This window comes from Echinops telfairi, unplaced genomic scaffold (assembly GCF_000313985.2).
Source record: "Echinops telfairi isolate 266 unplaced genomic scaffold, ASM31398v2 ScPeMD7_7475;HRSCAF=8513, whole genome shotgun sequence".
Lineage (NCBI taxonomy): Eukaryota > Metazoa > Chordata > Mammalia > Afrosoricida > Tenrecidae > Echinops > Echinops telfairi.
In genome coordinates this window covers 7,455,596-7,467,301 of record NW_022111379.1, presented here as the reverse complement: position 1 = coordinate 7,467,301, position 11,706 = coordinate 7,455,596, and the positions used below count along the sequence as shown (strand labels likewise).

The 11,706-nt window shown below is 55.4% G+C and overlaps 1 protein-coding gene across 1 annotated transcript in view; it reads left to right on the top strand.

The window, feature by feature from the left end:
- PKM (pyruvate kinase M1/2) overlaps positions 1-10,170 on the top strand; it is a 15,111-nt gene extending 4,941 nt beyond the window's left edge. The window contains exons 3-10 of the mRNA XM_045285722.1: positions 741-872; positions 1,048-1,234; positions 1,734-2,004; positions 2,726-2,876; positions 3,012-3,164; positions 6,401-6,567; positions 8,430-8,611; positions 9,423-10,170. Coding sequence (XP_045141657.1) covers positions 741-872; positions 1,048-1,234; positions 1,734-2,004; positions 2,726-2,876; positions 3,012-3,164; positions 6,401-6,567; positions 8,430-8,611; positions 9,423-9,529 — 1,350 coding nt within the window. The 3' untranslated portion in view covers positions 9,530-10,170. The remainder of the gene's footprint in view (positions 1-740; positions 873-1,047; positions 1,235-1,733; positions 2,005-2,725; positions 2,877-3,011; positions 3,165-6,400; positions 6,568-8,429; positions 8,612-9,422) is intronic.
- The last annotated feature ends 1,536 nt before the right edge of the window (positions 10,171-11,706 follow it).

The window sequence follows — 11,706 nt, the reverse complement described above, 5'->3', positions numbered from 1 at the left end:
GGAATCGGACACTGATTGCCAGACCAGTCTTAGGCAAACACAAGAAGGTCCTAGTCTTTGATCCCAGTTATCTGCTTTATTTGCTCCAAATATTTGATGACTCCTAGGGAAAAGAGGGCAACTGCAGCCACACAAACGTGTTTATAACCACAGCATCTGTGGCTTTTGTGGCAGTGTTCTGAAAGGTTCCTGAGATTTTCTTCCTCAGAGTGAGTTACTTCAATGATGGTGGGGACGGCTTTAGGTGCCCAGTCAGTGACCTCTGTACAGTAGAACAGAAACGTCCAGTCGGTCGCCATCCTCACAATAGTGGCTCCATTTGAGCTCCTGGTCGATGGTAGAGGTGGGTCTTAACCCAGAGTCATGGAGTCACTTCGGACTCAGCAACATGAGCCGGGACTGTGTCCTAGGGCTTAGGATGCTTTTGTGAATCATTATAGAAACTGACTTTCTCATTTTTCTCCCGAAGATCAATTGATGAGTCCGAACTACCCACCTTTCTGTTAGCAGCCCAGCGCTTAACCCACTTTGCTACCATGGCTTGTGGTTTGAGCCAAGGAGGTTGAAGGGATAGAGGGTGCTCAGTGGATGAATGTGGTGCATCCAGGAGGGCCTTGAATGCTCCAGACCTTGGGTTGCCAGTGAACATTCACTGGCGTTTGCTGTGTGATCAACTCTGGGGCAGGGGCTGGAAGCCAACCCTGTGTGCATGGCTTACCCTCTGTGTTCCTTTCCCCCAGTACCATGCAGAAACCATCAAGAACGTGCGTGTGGCCACGGAAAGCTTTGCTTCTGACCCCATTCTTTACCGGCCAGTTGCTGTGGCCCTGGACACTAAGGGACCTGAGATCCGAACTGGGCTCATCAAGGGTGTAAGTATCTATCCTGGTGAGAAGTGTGAAGGAAGGGACAGGAGGCCATGGGCCCAGGACAGATCTCCCCTCAAGAGTTCAGGTCCACTCATGAGGGGGGAGGGAGTGTTTCTGTGTTTGCTGGTGGAGTCTGACTTGGGCAGGCGACACTCACAGCTTACTCTCTGGCCGACAGAGCGGCACAGCTGAGGTGGAGCTGAAGAAGGGAGCCACTCTGAAGATCGTTCTGGATAACGCATACATGGACAAGTGTGATGAGAATGTGCTGTGGCTGGACTATAAGAACATTTGCAAAGTGGTGAATGTGGGCAGCAAGATCTATGTGGACGACGGGCTTATTTCTCTGCAGGTGAAGGAGAAAGGTAGGTAGGTCTGAGAGTCAGGGTCTAGTTGAGAACCATCTCCTGTCCCTAAAACTCAAAAGAAAATTAGAGATTTGGTTGACACTGAGACTGGGTTTAAATCCTCGCGGCAACTCCTCACTCCTCCTTGTCTTCCAAGCCAGACGTCCTTCCTTGCTTCATTCCACAAGGATTGCTCCTTCACTCTTCCTCACTCCTTTTGGGGCCTCTGCTTCCGTTCCTCAGTTCCTCAGTGTGACGTGGACTGACTTCAGCGTGGCAGAGATGACGCACGCACGCACGAGTGGGCAGTAGGGTTCCCCTCGTTGTAGTTGAAGAAGCTGAGACGAAGTGTCGCACACTTGCCCAGTGTTACACAGCGGGACTTGACCTTTAGATCCAGGGCCCACAACATGTGAGCCCCCAGTTCCCTGTACTGGGGCGAGAGGCAACTGTTTCTTGGTGGCTGCTGTCCTATTTCGTGGCCCTTGTTTCTCTCACCTGTCTGCTTTTCACACAGGTGCGGACTTCCTGGTGACAGAGGTGGAAAATGGGGGCTCCCTGGGCAGCAAGAAGGGCGTGAACCTTCCCGGGGCTGCCGTGGACCTGCCTGCAGTGTCCGAAAAGGACATCCAGGATCTGCAGTTCGGCGTGGAGCAGGACGTGGACATGGTGTTTGCGTCTTTTATCCGCAAAGCGGCCGATGTCCACGAGGTCAGGAAGGTCCTGGGAGAGAAAGGCAAGAACATCAAGATCATCAGCAAAATCGAGAATCACGAGGGAGTCAGAAGGTACGGCACCCTGCCAGAACACCACGGGAAAGCATGCTGTCCTCCAGCTCAGCTGAGCCACCTCCCAGTGGCTCACGCGGTGTGGCCAGAACACCACAACCAGCTTGATGTGACATCTGTTCCTTGGTGGCTTCTGCTTGAAATACAACGTGGCAGGCCTACGAAACTGGGTCAGCCCAACTCAAGCTGGTGGAAGGGGCCAGGGCCTTGGGGTGACCACTGTGACCACTCCACAGCTTGGCGTAGGCACCTCCCCCCTGCCGTCTTGATAAGCCATGGGTACTTTCTGACCGTGGCCTCAGGCCAAACAGTCACAAGTGCTCTTGGTGGGAGGGGGTCAGCTCAAGGAGAGTCCTTCATGGGCCCTTGGCTGGGACCCAGCAGACCTCCGGTTCCCCTTCTGCCTTGGACATACTGAATTGGGGTTGCTGTGGGGGGCCTCAAAGATGCAGGTAAAGAGCAAATGGGACCTATCCCCACCCCGTTCCTCACCACAGCCCCTCGGAAGAGACTGTAGCAGGGCTGGAGAAATCCTCAGGGCAGGACCCCTTTGGCTGCCTTTGACCCCTTTGGTCTGAGGAACTGTTCGTCATCGCCACTGGCTTGCACCTGTGCTAACCACCCCGGACAGCCATGGTGGGGACTTACTTGGTGTGAGAGCCTCCAAGCTTCTCCATCTTCACGACCCTTGACCCCAGTTCTTCCCCTGCTCTCCGGGCAGGTTTGATGAGATCCTGGAGGCCAGTGACGGGATCATGGTGGCCCGTGGCGACCTGGGCATCGAAATCCCCGCAGAGAAGGTCTTCCTCGCTCAGAAGATGATGATCGGGCGCTGCAACCGAGCTGGGAAGCCTGTCATCTGTGCCACGCAGGCATGTGCACCCCCCTCACGTGCGCTCTCCCCTCACAAAGCCCCCCACAAAGCCCCACTGTGTCTGCACTCCATCTGCTGGGGCGTCTCAGGGATTGCCCAGGCCAGTTCTCACAGGCGGTCTGTCCCCTCCCAGATGCTGGAGAGCATGATCAAGAAGCCCCGCCCCACCCGGGCTGAAGGCAGTGATGTAGCCAATGCTGTCCTGGATGGAGCTGACTGCATCATGCTGTCTGGGGAAACAGCCAAGGGGGACTACCCGCTGGAGGCCGTGCGCATGCAGCACCTGGTGAGTTCCCAGGGCTGCCCGCCGTAGGCAGGCTGCTGGCCGGAGAGGAGGGTGGCGGGTGGAAGCCGGAGGCACGCGCTGGCATTGAGGCTCACCCAGGCTTCCATCCCCTTAACAGCAGCCTCGCGCGCTGTCCTCACAGCTGCTGTGTCCGGGGTGGTTCTTGCCGCTCAGGAGGCTTCTCCCTGCAGTGGACGGACAGCACAGGGTTTGCTAGGGGTTTAACTTTCACTCTGGCTTCAGGGCGGTGGCTTGTTCCTCGGCTGAGTCCAGGGTTTCCTGTGCAGTTGTAGGTGGCGCTACCGCGTCCCCATCTGCCACCGCCCCTGCAGTCCAGGGCCTCCCACCTCCCTGATGACCTTGGAGATTGGTTTCCAATGGATTTCCCAACTCTCAGCCAGTGCCTCCCCGCTAGAGGCCCCTGAGGGCCTTCACCAGTGGCAGTGCTGAGCTGACCACGAGCTGGCCTTGCATGGTGCCTATAGCAGGGCCCACTTTGCTGTACCCTGGGGACGTAGCTGCTGCGTTTAGCCGAGACTGAAAAGGAGGGTGTCGGGAACTGGACAGCAAGCCCACAAGAGACAGGTAGAAATGTGGTTGATCCTGGCTGCCCTGGAGGGAGACCACTTGGAGGGGTGCAGATAGGGACGCACTTCTTTCCCCAGGTGTGTTCCGTTGGCCAGCTCCTTGGGCCTGAGACTGCATGATGTGAATCCTGGTCCTTTGGTACCAGGGCTGGCTCAGGGAACATACCTTTTAGCTTGATAGAGCTTTCCCCTTCCAGCCAACAAAGGACTCCACGCCCTTTGTACATTCCCAAATAGAAAACACCCCCCAAGGACTGTAGACTAGCTATCTTCCTCTCCATCCATTTCCGTGTTCCTGATTATTGGGCTTAATTGGCTTCCAGAAAAGACAAGCCGTTGAACTACACACCTTTGTAGTGGTGAACTGAATATGCCCTTAACTAAAGATGCTTTTGGTGGGGCTGAGGCATCCTTAATGGATTTGCCCACTTTTAAATCAGTGGAGACTTGCTCCTACCTGGCAAGAAGTCACGGTGTGTGTGTGTGTGTGTGTGTGTGTGTTTGTTGTGGGTTGGTGGGGGCAGGGGGTGATGTGGGTGCTGTCCTGATGCCCAGGTGCTCCCTGGCTCATTCTCCTGACTGCCCCAGAGTTTCAAAGGTGCGTTCCTGCCTCAGGATAGTGGGCGTGGAGCAGCCACCTCTAGAACGACTGTCCCTGTGGGACTCTCCATACCCTCGGGTTGCTTTGCCTAGTTGTGGGGGTTCCTCTTGGCTTTGGAGGTAGGAGGGTGGCTGACCGTGACTATACATTCCGAACCACGGACCATTGCACCAGGGTAGACGTCACGTATCTCCAGACAAGCTACGTAACTGCTCTGTGCTTCGCCCACAGTGGATTAGACAAGGCCCCTTATTGGGCTAAGAGACAAGATGGCAGGGCTCTGGGTTCTGAGTTGCTACGGATGGACAAACTGACACCTTTTGAGAGAACCGCAGGCTTGGATTGCATGGCTCTGCTCAGAAGATGCACTTGAGGGGTATGGGCCAGGCTGCTGCCACCCTGCAGGTGACACATTGTCTCCCTTCTACGGCACCAGTTAGCCTGGCTGGAGCGGCTTCTCTCAGCTGTCCACTGCTTTCTCTTGGGTCTAAAGGCAGTTGCCCTTACCAGGGACCGTTTTGCTTCCTGTTTGTGTCTGCTTCTGCTGCCCTCGGACTGCACGCGAGCCATTCTCGCTGACAGAAAGCCAGAAACCTAATCACCTGCCATGCAGCTGCTTGCTCTAGCAAATGAATGAGAGATGGCATTACTGATTCCTCCCGTTACTCGGTCTTCTCCAAGGACCGGGAAATGATAAATGATCCCCGCAAGCTTAACTTTTCTTTCTAATGCTTGGTGTCCCCCGAGCCCAGGTAGATAGGGAAGGTAATTAACTCCCCAGTTGTCTTGTGCTTGAAAGAGTCCTCTGGCTGTGTAATCATTCGATTTGAATCAACTGTCTCATGAAACTAATCTGCATGCTTCCACAGGCATCACCCCTTCACATGGCTGTCCAGTGGTGCCCTCACAAGGTAGCTCGAGTTCTCCAGCCTCCTGGTTGGAATACAGTTAAAACCAGCGTCTTGGGCTTTGTCTGACCCCGGATTCCAGGGCTGCTCGGTCTGTCACCACGGCAGCCTTTGGAAAGACCTGGCTGAAGCCCAGCAAGTGCTCGCTGTGCGTGGAAGCTGGACAGGAAGCTAATCAGACAGCCATGTGGAGAGGGTGGGCCTGCTCCTTCCTATAAGCCGTAGCAGGAGGCAGTGTGGGCAAGCCCATTGCTAGGGAGTGGTGTGGACCCTGCCTGGGCATGTCTCCGCCCTGCATCTCCCGCTCTCCCGAATCGGAGACCAATGTGACCAGAAGGGAACTTCTCCAATCATAGGACTGATTTCCCTTGTCTTTGGGGGTGGGGGGGGGTGTTATCAAATTCTCCACACCTCTTGAATGGTCCACAGTTAACCACCCTGCCTCTGCGTCTGCATTGAAGGACAGAGTGAGCCAATTAACGTAAGGTGGCCTTGCTCTCTGATTAACCCCTCATTCTGTCTTTCCGTGTGTTGTCTCTCTTTGTTGTTGTTTTTCTCCCCCTCCTTCCTCCCTCCTCTTTTCCCGCTCTCCCTCCCCACACCTTACAGATAGCTCGGGAGGCTGAGGCAGCCATGTTCCATCGCAACCTGTTTGAAGAACTTGTGCGAGCCTCCAGTCACTCCAAAGACCTTATGGAGGCCATGGCCATGGGCAGCGTGGAGGCTTCTTATAAGTGTTTAGCGGCAGCTTTGATAGTTCTGACGGAGTCTGGCAGGTAGGGCCCCGAGGGCAGGTAATTGGTGTAAGGTGACCAGCCGCTTGCTCTTGCTGCTCCTGGAGAAGACAGCCAGGGTCCAGCCTTTTTCTCTCCTGCAGGAAGGGAGACAGCAGGGAGGTCGTGACAGGGCAGGACCACAGGGTCCTTTGGTTGGCTTGGCCCAGCCAGGTGTCAGGTACCTGGTGAAGGATGGGGCCCTGTGAGGCCTGATGTTGCTCAGTGACTGGTGTCTCCTGGACCTTTGGACCAGGGGCCGTGTTCCTCACCAGCTGCCTGTGCCTCCTCCCCATTCCCCATGCAGCTCTGACGAAGCTCTGTCCCCCTCCCGTCCCTCTGGACGGTGTCGCCCCTCCTCCCCCAGATTGCCCGTGAGGCAGAGGCTGCCATCTACCACTTGCAATTGTTCGAGGAGCTCCGCCGCCTGGCGCCCATTACCAGCGACCCCACAGAAGCCGCCGCCGTGGGCGCCGTGGAGGCCTCGTTCAAGTGCTGCAGTGGGGCCATAATCGTCCTCACCAAGTCTGGCAGGTAGGAGGAGGCTGCAGCCCCCAGGGTGCCCTGCTCACTGGCACCTCACCACGGGCTTCCAGGAGCAATGTGCTGGACACGGCTGGGGTGGTGCTGAGCCAAGGTAAGAGCCTGGACCCCATGGGACAGGTGCGTCCTTGGCCCCCAACTGGGCTCCAGGCGTGAGCAGGGCTCCAGGCAGCTGCTACCAGTGAGGCCCAGCAGGATTGTTTGGATGCAAAACCAGCCTAGAGCTTCCCACTGAATTGGTCTCCTTGCCTAAAGACTGATAGGTTGGTCGCTGACAGTCTTCTGATATTTTAAGAGCTGACCCTCTGAATGATAGAAAGCAACCAGTTTGAACTCAGTGAAGTTACTAAAGGTACGAGGTGCCCTTGGAACATGAATGCTACGTGCTGTCCCACCTCTACCCCATGATGGTGTACTATAGACAACAAGTGGGTTCGGCCTGGAAAGGTCAGCGGTTGTCTTCCTGGCTCATTGTCTGAGGACTGCTTGGCCTCGGAATTGGGGTCCTTCCTAGCCGGAGATACAGAGCTCGTTGTGGCTCTCCCACCCTGTGCTCCAGGGAGCGTGCACCTCAGCCTGCCCGGGGCTGGGGGGAAGGGAGCGGGAGAGGACACTGGGCAGTCCTTGTGCTGGGGAGCAGCAGCAGCAGTGGGGCAGCCAGCAGATTTCTTTCACGGAAGACTAGTCCGAACCCTTCTAACCATTTGAGGCTGACCTTTGTAGAAAAGGCCCAACCTTTGCTCTTTGGGTATTTTTAGCTCTAGTCTTCTGGGATTTCACTCTCAGCTGGTCCTGACTTCAGCAACTGCTTAAAGGCCAGGCCTCAAGGCAGGGCATGCTCGGCTATGACACAGCTTAAGTTTCCCTGGTGTCTGTTGAGTGCCCCTAGCGCCTGCTTTCAAGGGTCCTGTTCCTTCTGCAAGTCCCTCCCTGCTCCTACGAGAAGCCAGGCACACACTTTAGGGTCCACTGTCCGGTGGTCCAGGAAGCAGCTGGCAGATGGCGTCCAGGGGGGAGGAGTCCCTGCCTCACTGGCTGGTGCCATTCCCACACTGCACAGCCGCCTCTTGGGTAACACCCAGACTGCCAAGTCTCATTCAGATGCCCAGGCTTAAATATGGGCCTCCAGAGCTTAGTTGCTGGGAATGTTTCAAGGACTTGGGGGACATGTTGAGTGGCGAGAGTCCCTGGAGGCTGGCCGGCCCTGCTCCCATTCTTTGCGGATGCCCAATCAGGTGCTGTTCACATGCTTGAATTGTAGCTGAGGCTGGCAGCAAGAGGCATGGGTGCTGGTGTGGTGGGGCCGTGCCCATGCTCCTCCCTGTGCCAGAATGGAGAAGGGGCAGTGGGAGGGGGAGGGGGTCAGCTGACCATGGGCCAAGGGGCGCATGGCTCACCATGCTGTATCAGGATGGTCCAGGGGCCATGGCCTGGGGAAAAGTGGGGAGGGCAAGCATGTAGCTTCGACTGCAGGCGAGTTGGATACAGGGCAAGTAGGTAGTCAGGGGAGCTGAGCTAGGAATGGCCTAGTGGCGGGTTGGGTTACTGCAGTGGTTATCAACCTTCATGTCATGCTGCGACCCTTTCATACAGTTCCTCATGTTGTGGTGACCTCCTAACCGTAACATTCTTTTCGTTGCTACTTCATAACTAATTTTGCTACTGTTATGAATCTGGTGACCCCTGTGAAAGGGTCGTCCAACCCCCAAAGGGGTTAGGACCCCCAGGTTGAGAACCGCTGGGTTAGAGGATGGCTGGGGTTTAAAGCAAAGCTGGTTAGGGATTGAGGGGCATCCAAGGGGCTTCTGCAACACTGTTGGATGGTCTCTTTCCTTGTCCCCATCCTGTGCCAGGTCTGCTCACCAGGTGGCCAGATACCGCCCACGCGCCCCCATCATTGCTGTGACCCGGAATCCCCAGACGGCTCGGCAGGCCCACCTGTACCGTGGCATCTTTCCTGTCCTGTGTAAGGACCAAGTCGTGTCGGCTTGGGCTGAGGATGTGGACCTCCGGGTGAACCTGGCCATGAATGTCGGTGCGTACCTGGGAGCGAGGGCCTCACCGAACTGACACTTAGCGGGATGGACATGAGGGGACATACGGACCTAGGAGCATAGGGAACCCTATCTGCCCAAGCCTTGCCCTGTCTGGGACCCATCTCTGAATTCTCCCTCCCAGCGCCGGAAGTCCTGGTGCCAAGGCCGGGCCTTGGAGTTGGGCTCAGCAGCTTAGTGCCTCTCTTCACACCTAGTGTAGGCCCTACAGCAAAACCAAACCAAATTCACTGCCATCGAGTCAATGCCAACTCATAGCAACCCTACAGGACAAGGTAGAACTGTCCCTGTGGGTTCCAAAATTCTGTTACAGGGAGTGGAGAGCCCTGTCTCTCCCCTGGAGCTGCTTGTGGTTTTGAACTGCTGACCTTGTGGCTCACAGTTCCACTTGTAACCAGAGAGAGCGTACACTCTTCCTTTGGCATCTTCCTGAGAATAAGATTGGCCAACGCTCCTGCTCTAGAGTATATGGGCTGTGGCTTTTGGCCCTGTGTAAGTGCAGAATGGCACTGGATGAGAAGCAGCAGGGCACTGGATGAGAAGCAGCAGCTAGCTCTGACTTGGGGCAAGGCCCTCCACCCCCTGGGGCATAAAATGAAGTCCAAAGGTCCCTGCCACTTCTGCCATCTGCACCCTAAGTCTTAGCTTCCTTTAGCCTCTTGGCCTGGGCTGTGAGGCTGGCGCCACCTTGTGGCTGAAGGAAGTAATGTTCCAGCAGCACTGCCTCACCTTGCAGCTGTAGAGCTAGTAGCCCAGGTGCTGCTGGACTTTGACTCTTTTTTCTTCCTACAGGCAAAGCCCGGGGCTTCTTTAAGACTGGCGACGTAGTCATCGTGCTGACCGGGTGGCGCCCTGGCTCCGGCTTTACCAACACCATGCGCGTAGTGCCTGTGCCTTGATGGGCCCTGGGACCCCTCTAGCCCCTGCCCCATCCCCTCCCCCAACCCACCCATTAGGCCAGCAACACTTGTAGTGCTTCCTCGGGGCTAGTATGGCGTCCATGGGCTGGGGCTCCAGGGAAGGGAGTGGAAAGTCCCTGGTGCCACATGGCCCTGCTGGGTGGGGATTGTCCAGAGCCTGGTCACCCATCCTGTGGCACTACCCAAGCCAGGGAAGAATGAGGGCTGCGGGACCCGAGGCTCAGTGATGATTGAATGCAAGAGGTCAACAAGCTCCCTCCCTTTGTGTGCTCCGTTCAGCGCCTGTGGAACATGGGTGTCTAGAGAATGCCCGCCCTGGCCTGGGAACAGCAGACAGCAAGAGCCAGATGCCTGAGGGTGGCGGGGTAGCAGTGGCTCCAGTGCAAGCAGACTCTGACCCTGGCCCTGAACTTGCTCCCCCAGCCTCTCAGTCTCCCCCGTTCCCACGTGTTACTTGTGCATTGGACAGGAGTTCCTGCGCTCTCCTCAGCTGTCAAAAACACTTGTGCAGACAAAAACACTCCACCACCTTCCATTCTTCCCCCACCCCTGCTGCAGCCACCTCCAGGCCTGTTGCTATAGAGCCTACCTGTATGTCAATAAACAACAGCTGAAGCACCTGTTTCCTCTTTTTTTTTTTGCTGGGGAGGTTTATCCCTGCCCTCTGAGCAGGTGGGGGGCTGGTGCTAGCTGTCTACTGGGGTGGTTAGCCTGCCTGCCATCTAGGATGTGGGTGCAGGTATCCTTGGGAAAAAGCTGCCCTTTTGGGTGTGCCTAGGTCCCCCTTCAGTCCCTGGCATGGTGTTAAAGCTGTGTCTTTAAAAGCTCTGCAGGTGGGGAGATGTTAATGGTTTATGTCAGCAGTTCTCAACCTGTGGGTCACGACCCCTTTGGGAGTGAACAACCCTTTCACAGGTCACCTAAGGCCATTGGAAAACACAAGTATCCCACAATATATAATTACATATTTTGTGATTAATCACTGCTTTATGTTCAAGTTTTAACAATGAAAATACATCCTACCTATCATATTTGCAATTCATAACAGCAAAATTTAAGTTACGAGGTAACTGTTTTGTGGTTGGGGGTCACCACAATGTGAACTGTATGAAGAACGTTGAGAACAGTTTATGTGGACAAGATAGGAAGGCAGGGCAATGGGTAACCTCGTGGTCCTAGCCCTACCCCTGTCAGGTCTTTATGCCACAGCAGGCTTGTTAGGAAGCTAGGGGGAAAGGCCCCTGTCTCAAAATCTGATGTGGGGGGCACTGAATATGGAGTCTGCTTTCAGAAATCAGGGACCTGAGTTCCCCTTGGGCCGTGCTGTTTGCTCAAGTCCTCCATTGTGGGTAGCAGGGCTGAGAGTGGACTGAAGCTGGCTGTATCATTTCCCCAGTACAGTGGTAGGCAAGCTGAGGAATAAGGTCATCAGCCTCATTCTCAAGGCCCGGTTGGATCCAGCTTCTTGTCCCACCCCCAGGGCCTCCTCCCTGTAATCACTGAGCTATCTACTGGTTTGCACCACCTTTAATTTCTGACCCTTTGGGGCCTTCTGCAAATGCTTCCAAAAGCTTTAGAAACCAACCCCCCTCCCCCCCAAAAAAGTTTGTAACTTAGGCGAAGGTTTACCTTTAATGTACACCCATATCCTCACAGCTCTACTTTCCAGCCCCTCACATACCACTCCAATGTTTCATGCTGCCAGTCCTCCAAAAGCTTTTTGGCTTGGGGGGGCGTCCCACTCTCTTAGTGACCAACTTTTGATTATTCACAATCTGGCGTGGGCTCTGACCAGCTTTTTGATTATTCACAATCTGGGGTGGGCTCACTGTCTTGCTTCTGGGGCACAGAAGGTTGGCGTGTCTAGAGGAGGCCGGAATGGGTTACTACTGGCATGGGGAGGCGCCACTGAGCAGTTTTTATTCCCCATCACCTGCCGTGAGATCTGTCTGCCAATGTACTACTTCCTGATTGGAGCACCTGCAGGGTCCCAGGCTGGCTGAATGTAGACAGGAAAATTCAAAACGAAACCTGGAGACATCACAGACCAGTTTTCATCAGTGCAAGCAACAGAGGTGCGGCTGTCCTTTTCAGGTTGTGCGATGAATTGAATGAACGAGTTTGACTTGTATGCCTGGGCTGATACGGCGGGAGAG